The sequence below is a fragment of the Hyaena hyaena genome, unplaced genomic scaffold (genome assembly GCF_003009895.1).
Source record: "Hyaena hyaena isolate Hyena2069 unplaced genomic scaffold, ASM300989v1 scaffold_1155, whole genome shotgun sequence".
Classification (NCBI taxonomy): Eukaryota; Metazoa; Chordata; class Mammalia; order Carnivora; family Hyaenidae; genus Hyaena; species Hyaena hyaena.
Genome location: NW_024081784.1, coordinates 319,454 through 327,437, shown reverse-complemented (window position 1 = coordinate 327,437; position 7,984 = coordinate 319,454). Strand labels below are relative to the sequence as shown.

The 7,984-nt window shown below is 37.8% G+C and overlaps 1 protein-coding gene across 1 annotated transcript; it reads left to right on the top strand.

Annotated features, from left to right (window-relative positions):
* Positions 1 to 1,020: 1,020 nt before the first annotated feature.
* Positions 1,021 to 2,037, top strand: LOC120224293 (olfactory receptor 6M1-like). Its single transcript, XM_039222542.1, has one exon. It carries the CDS (start codon positions 1,021 to 1,023, stop codon positions 2,035 to 2,037), a length of 1,017 nt encoding a protein of 338 aa, XP_039078473.1.
* Positions 2,038 to 7,984: the final 5,947 nt, after the last annotated feature.

Sequence of the window (7,984 nt, the reverse complement as noted above, 5' to 3'; positions counted from 1 at the left end):
AGAAGCCTCTTCTCTCAGCCAGTGAAAATTCAGATGTTCAATATTTCCACACTGCTGTTAGGCACATGGTCTCTTTGACTAAATGCCAAGATAAAAAGTAAATTGTGATAAATTACATCATATTTCAGCCTTTCCCTTACCCTTGTAATACCTGTGATAATCTCCATCACTCTGGAGCCTGATATCTTACACAAATTACTTAAGGTTGATTTCATATTGTTAGAAACTGATTTGATCATTCAGAGGTTGGAGTCAGTGAGTCAGGAGTCATGAACATTTTGGAAAATATTTCTATTATGTGATTGTGTTCAGCTATTTTTCAAAAAAAATTTAATGTTTATTCATTTTTGAAACAGTGAGAGACAGATCATGAGTGTGGGAGGGGTCGAGAGAGAGGGAGACACAGAATCCGAACAGGCTCCAGGTTCTGAGCTGACAACACAGAGCCAGAAGCGGGGCTTGAACACAAGGATTCGGAGATAATGATCTGAGCCGAAGTTGGATGCTTAACTGACTGAGCCACCCAGACACCCCATATTCAGCTATTTTTATAATTTCAATCAACATATACAATATTGTACTTAGCTCAAAACTGCGTTCTTTTATATGAAAAATTATATAGAATTAAATTTTACTGCAGCTCTCTTAGCACCTCAAAAAAATGCCATTCCATCGTTAGTGGATTAATGACACAATAAGAGATCTATCTCAAAAGATTACTAAGAGTCTATTTCACATTACTTGAAGCCACTGTTAGATCCCCTACACTTAAAGAAGTCTCAAGCATTTCTCCAAAGCATAATTGTTACAATCTTAAGGTGGAATTGATTCTGCTGTAATAAGTGCAAATCAAAACTGAACACTTAAATCTTGTAGAATGTATCTCAGTAGACATTTATACATTGAAAATAAAATGGTCTGTTTGCATTAATCCTTCCTTGGCAGCAGCAGCAGCAACAACAACAACAACAACAACAACAAACAGTTAATGACTATTGACAGGGCACATTCAGGGTTAAGATGCAAGGATTAATTATAAAAGAATTTTCTGTTATTCCAGGTTACACTGGGAACATTATGGATTATAAAAACAAGACCAAAGTCACTGAGTTTATACTTCTGGGGTTTCAGAATGATAATGAAATAGAAATTTTTCTTTTCTCTGTATTCCTGCTCATGTACATGACATCTCTCATCGGCAACACCATGATCATCCTTTTGGTGTGTGGTGACTACCGTCTGCATTCACCCATGTATTTCTTTATAGCCAATCTTTCCTTCATTGAAGTCGCCATCACCTCCACAGTGGTGCCCAAGATGCTAGTGAACATATTTTCCATCACCAAGGCAATATCTTTCGTGGGATGTCTCATACAATCTGTCTTCTATTTCCTTCTGGGATCCACGGAATTCTTCATCCTGGCTGTCATGTCATTTGATCGATATGTTGCCATCTGCAACCCACTGATGTATACCAACATCATGAACAAAGAGACATGCATAATGCTGCTTCTAGGATCCTATTTGGGTGCGTTTTTGTCAATGTTGGTGCCATCCATCTTAACTGTGCCAATAGTATTTTGTGGGCCAAATAAAATCCATCATTTCTTCTGTGACAGAGGCCCAGTGCTAAAGCTGGCCTGTACAGATATCTCTCTGGCCGAGTTGGCTGACTTTATCTCCTCTGCTGTGTTGCTTTTGGGCTCCTTGCTCCTTACAGGAGTGTCTTACACCTACATTGTTATTACTATCTTTAGAATTCCCTCTGTTCAGGGACGTCAGAAGGCTTTCTCTACTTGTGTTTCACATATTACAGTGGTTTCACTTTATTATGGGAGTTCCATTTTCCTTTATGTTCGTCCAAAGAAAGGTGAGGCAATAAATATTAACAAATTTGCCACAGTACTGAACACCATTGTAACACCAATGTTGAACCCTTTCATCTACACCCTTCGAAATAAGAAAGTCAAAGAATCCCTGAGAGATGCCGCCAGTAAATATATAAGTATGCTAATAAATTTAAGACCTCAAAAATGATATTTTTATAAAATTCAATGATTCACATATTTGTCCACAAAAATCACTTATTGATATAATTATGTAAATATTTAAAATTTACATAAACATATGTAAACTTACATAAACATATGTAAACATATGTTTCTAAATATCTATCCTACATATATTCTGAATCAGTAGGCCCGATGTTCAGGTAGAGTCTCAAAATCTTTGTGGATAATTAGTAGAATCAAAAGCACATATAAAATTTCTACATACATACATCTATGTATAAAACTTTATGTGCATACTTTACTTATATACTTTGTGTATATGTATATGTATAGGTATAATGCATTCTTAAAGCAGTCTTTATTCTTCCTATTTTCATGTTCTTTCAGTTATTCCAAAACCAAATTCCTGGACAGCCTCCTGATTTAAAATCTGGATGGCTCTGATTGAGATAGATTCTCACATTCTGTCCAGTGCCTGGTTGACTCACTTGGTTATGCATCTGACTCTGGATTTTGACTCAGGTCATGATCTCATGGTTCATGAGATTGAGCCCTGAGTGGAGCTATTTGCTGACAGCGTGGAACCTGCTTGGGATTCTCTCACTCTGCCCCTCCCCCACTAGTGCATGTGCACACACACACACATGCACACTCTCTCCAAATAGATTAATGAACATTAAAAAAAACATTAATAAATATTATCATCTTCTCTTACAGAATCTACAAGTTTTTCTTTACAGTTATCAATGTATCTTTGAATTTAACAAATAAAGTCCTTTATTAAAGTGGTGATTTACCTTGACTTAATTTTTGATATATTAACTTCAAATGCTATATCCCATTGGTTAATTAAGATTATTTTAAATGTTTATTTACTTTTTTTGGGTGGGGGGACAGAGAGAGGGAGCCTCTCACTAAAGCACAAAGCACTATGTGGGCTTGAACCCAGGAACTGTGAGATCAGGACCTGAGCTGAAATCAGATGCTTAACTGATGGAACCACCCAGGCGACCCAGACAATTAAGTTTTAATTTAAGTTACAGACAGATCTACTCAAGCTTCTACTTGCGTTACAATCTGCAACAGTTATGATGTTATTTCTACACCACAGCAGCTGTGTCAATAGCACTCAAAAAATTAAAAGCCTCTGGTGAATAGGTAGAAGAGGGATAGCAAGCAGGAAATAGAGAGGCTTATTTATTTTACTTCTCAGGATCATTGGAAATGACTTTGTCTATTCAAGTCAAAACCACCCTTTTTTTTTTCTTTTAACACAATAATTTTTTTTAAACATGACCACAATTTTTCCATTTTTATTTTATTTTTGTGATTTCAAGTTTTACTTATGTTCCAGTTAGTTAACATACAATGTAGTATTAGTTTTAGGTGTAGAATGTACTGATTCATTAGTTATATACAACATCCAGTATTCATTACAAGTGCAATCCTTAATGCACATCACCCATTTATTTAGCTCATCCTCCCACCCACCTCCTCTCCAGGAACTCTCAGTTTGTCCTCTATAGTTAAAAGTCTGTTATATGGTTTGCCTCTTTTTTTTCTCCCTATGTTCATTTGCTTTCTTTCTTAAATCCCACATATGAGGGAAAGCATATGATATTTTGTGTTTCTCTTACTGATTTATTTTATTTAGCATAACTCACTAGCTCCATCCATGTTGTTGCAAAAGGAAAGATTACATTCTTTTTAATGGCTGAGAAATATTGTGTTATATATATATATATATGCATAATATTTTATAAACATAAAATATTTTTTTATCCATTCATCCATCAATGGACACTTGGGCTGTTCTCATAGATACATGCTAGAAACATGGTGTATGACTCTATTTGACTTAGCATTTTCTTATTCTTTGGGTTAATACCTAGTAGTGGAATTATGGAATCCGAGGGTAGTTCTATTTTTGGAGGAACCTCCATACTGTTCTCCAGAGTGGCTGCATCAGTTCGCATTCCCTCTTACACTGGGATCCCCTTTCTCTGAATCCTCCTCAACATCTGTTGTTTCCAGTGTTGTTAATTTTAGCCATTCTGACAAGTGTGAGGTGATAGCTTATTGAGTTTTGATTTGTATTTCTCTGAGGATGATGTTTTCATGTATCTGTTAGCCATCTGTATGTCTTATTTGGGAAAATGTCTATTCATGTCTTCTGCTCATTTCTTTTTTTTTTTAATTTTTTTAATGTTTTTTTTTTTTTATTTATTTCTAGGAGAGGGAGAGAGACAGCATGAGCAGGGGAGGGTCAGAGAGAGAGGGAGACACAGACTCTGAAATAGGCCCCAGGCTCCGAGCTGGCAGTCAGCACAGAGCCCGACGCGGGGCTCGAACCTACGAACCGCGAGATCATGACCTAAGCGAAAGTCGGACGCTTAACCGACTAAGCCACCCAGGCACCCCATCTTCTGCTCATTTCTTAACTGAATTATTTGTTTTGGAGGTGTAGAGTTTTATAAATTCTTTATATATTTTGGGTACTATTCCTTTATTTGATATGTCATTTGCAAATATCTTCTCCCATTCCATCAGTTGCCTTTTAGTTTGTTGATTGTTTCCATTGCTGTACAGAAATAATTTTTATCCTGATGAAGTCCCAATAGTTCATTTTTGCTTTTGTTTCCCTTGCCCCAGGAGGCATACCTGGTAAAAAGTGACTAAGGCTGATGTCAAAGAGATTAATGCCTGTGTTTCCTAGCATTAAAAGAGTTTCCTGTCCCAAATTTAGATATTTCATCCATTTTGAATTTATTTTTGTGTATGCTGTAAGGAAGTGGTCCAGTATCATTCTTTTACACAAAGATATTTCTTTTCTTTTTTTATATATTTTTATTCATTTCTAGGAGAGAGAGAGACAGTGTGAGCAGGGGAGGGTCAGAGAGAGAGGGAGACACAGAATCCAAAAGAGTCTCCAGGCTCTGAGCTAGCTGTCAGCATAGAGCCCGACGCAGGGCTTGAACCCACGAACCATGAGATCATGACCTGAGCTGAAGTCAGACAACTAACCAACTGAGCCACCCAGGCACCCCTCCAGGGCATTCTTGAATGGGGTGGGCATGTAAGGTATGTTTTCCATTGAGTACTTCTTATCTGGGGTTACAAATGCAACACGTTTCTGGTGCAGGAGTATCTTATCCCCGTGTGGGGTGTGGTGACCACCACTTTCTGGTTGCACACCAGGGCGACATCAGCAAGGGGCTCTCCAGCTCCAGTGTGTCTTCCTTGTTTCAGAAGTCCAGAAACTGGGAGTGTGAGAAGGGCATAGTCTTGATGGGTATGCTCTTGGGGTGATGCTGTTACAGGAGTCCAGGAAAGACAGAATGACACTATTCTCTGTGACAGGGGATAGAGTGACATGCCTTTTTTTCTGTTGCATGAGTACAGAACGTGGCATGCTGATGCCCAAGTCCCCCACTTCAGTGCTGGGGAAAGTAATGATCAGCTCTTCTCGGCTGCTCTGGCTCAGAACTGAGATCATGTGGACGTCCAGGTGATACTCATTCAAACTGGGCACTGGGGCAGCAGACTCGTGGGGTGGCAGTGCTTGCTACTGCTCCATTGGCTGTGGCTACACTGGGCTCTTGTTGATGGTGTCCTCTGCACATGGCTCCACGGGCAGGAGTGTCCAACTCCATCAAGTCCAAGGCTTCCAAGAGGCTGGACCTCATGGCAGGGATGAGGAGGTTTTACAGATTCCGCCACATACCTGTAAGGCAGGCTGGTTCGATCGAAGAGCCCTCCTAGTCTTCAGGAGGAAGACTTCTTGGGGAAGTCCTCCAAGAGCTCCAGTGTTCCCACTCTATCCAACTTCCTGCTCCTTAGAAGTGGTGGTTGCCATGGTCTGTTCATCACTGCTTTCCTCCTCCTTCATGGCAGGAAGCTCTGAGAGCCAGTTATTCATGAGACTTCCCTGGTCTTCCACATGCATTCTTTTTACTGTGTGGACCACAGCCAGTTAATTAAGGATTACAGTCTTTAGCTTTCAAAATCCTTAAATAATATTGGGTCTTATTTCAAAGAAATTTTATAAATATTTACTGGGAAATTCTTCCAAAAAAGCAAGTGCATTATGCATGTTTACTCAGTTTGGGGAGTTGCCTTCTTTCTTTAATGTCCATTTTGAATTTTCTCGACAGGTTCATATCTTATTGCCAAAATAAAATAAAAAACAAAAACAGTCTGATTTGAATGGAAAGAAAGTTTTCCCCTCTGTTTTCTAGAGATATTTTCAAAGGAAATATACATTAACATTTAGCCTTTTAATACACAGAAAACTAAACAATATCATTTGAGGCTATAATCATAAAGAAATGATAGTAATACATTGCCAATTTTTCATTTATATTTTTCTAAAGAAAATAAAGATGGTATTAGTTAAAATATTTATTCTGTTAATATTCTGAAAAATACTCTGGAAATATTTAAATAGCTGTAGAAGTAGAAATTAACAGTGATACTTATTTGTGTACATCAATAAGATTGTTAAGGAAGAACTAGAATTTTTCTTTTTTCAAAAATTGCATATATACAAAAAGCAGTGGTGAAATTAAGATCACAGTACTTGTTATGTATAAAGACTCATCCCATTTTATCAACATCTCTAATTTTTAGCCCTAAACTTTTCTCTAAAAAATAAAGAAAAATAGGGGAGGAGTTAAGATTATGGAGGGGAGGTATGCTGAGTTTTCCTCATCCCTCAAACACAGCTTTATTGAGGTCAGATAACTGGGAACACCCAGGAAATTGATCAGAAGACTATCCATAGGATCTTCACATTGGAAAAGAGACATCATGGCAAGGGTGAGTTACAGGAAACATAGCAACCCCTCAGAGCATACAAAGAACAGAAACTTGGTCAAAAATGAAAAGACAAGGAAGTTCCCCAAAAAACAAAGGTCAAGAAGAAATCACAGACATGGACCTGCTCAAAACAGATATAAATAATATATCTGAACAAGAGTTTATTTTATTTTATTTTTTTATATCTTATTTATTTTTGAGACAGAGAGAGACAGAGCATGAGCCAGGGGAAGGGCAGGGAGAGAGGGAGACACAGAATCTGAAGCAAGCTCCAGGCTCTGAGCTAGCTGTCAGCACAGAACCCAATGCAGGTCTCGAACCCACGAACCGTGTGATAATGACCTGAAGTCGTACACTTAATCGACTGAGCCACCCAGGCGCCCCTCTGAACAAGAATTTAGAACAACAGTCATAAGACTACTACCCAGCTTATAAAAAGTATAGAAGGCACCAAAGAAACCTTTGCCACAGAGGAAAAAATAAACACCTAAAAATTAGTCAGACCGAAATAAAGAATACTATAACTGAGATGCAAAACTGACTGGATACAGTCACAATGAATCTTGAGGAAGCAGAAGAGAAAATAGGTGATATGAAGATAAAATTATTAAAATGATAAAGCCGAAATGAAAAGGACAAAAACTATTAGATCACAAACATGGTCATAGGGAGCTAGTGATTCTATGATGTGAAATAAACCAGTCATAGGAGTCCCACAAGAAGAAGAACAGTAAGATGGAGCAGAAGGTTTATTCGAACAAATTATAGCTGAGAATTCTCTAATCTGGGGAAGGAACAGGGGTTCAATCCAAAAGTCACAGATAACTCCCTTCAAAATCAATAAAACATGCAAACACCATGACATATCATAGTTAAAATTTCAAAATACAAAGAAAAAGGGAGAATTCTTAAAGCAGTTATGAACAAAAGGTCCTGAAACTACAAGGGCAGACACATGAGGTAGGCAACAGACCTGTAAACTGAAACTTGGCCAGCCAGAAGGGAGTGGCAGGAAATATTCAATGTGCTGAATGGAAAAAATATGCAACTAAGAATTATTTATCTAACAAAACTGCCATTCAGGATAGAAGGAGAGAAAAAGAGTTTTCCAGAGAAACAAAAATAAAATGTATTTATGGCCATTATCTTAGACC

Bases quoted from the DNA above. Each gene is read 5' to 3' on its own strand.
- LOC120224293 (XM_039222542.1), top strand. From the start codon at position 1,021: ATGCAAGGATTAATTATAAAAGAATTTTCTGTTATTCCAGGTTACACT.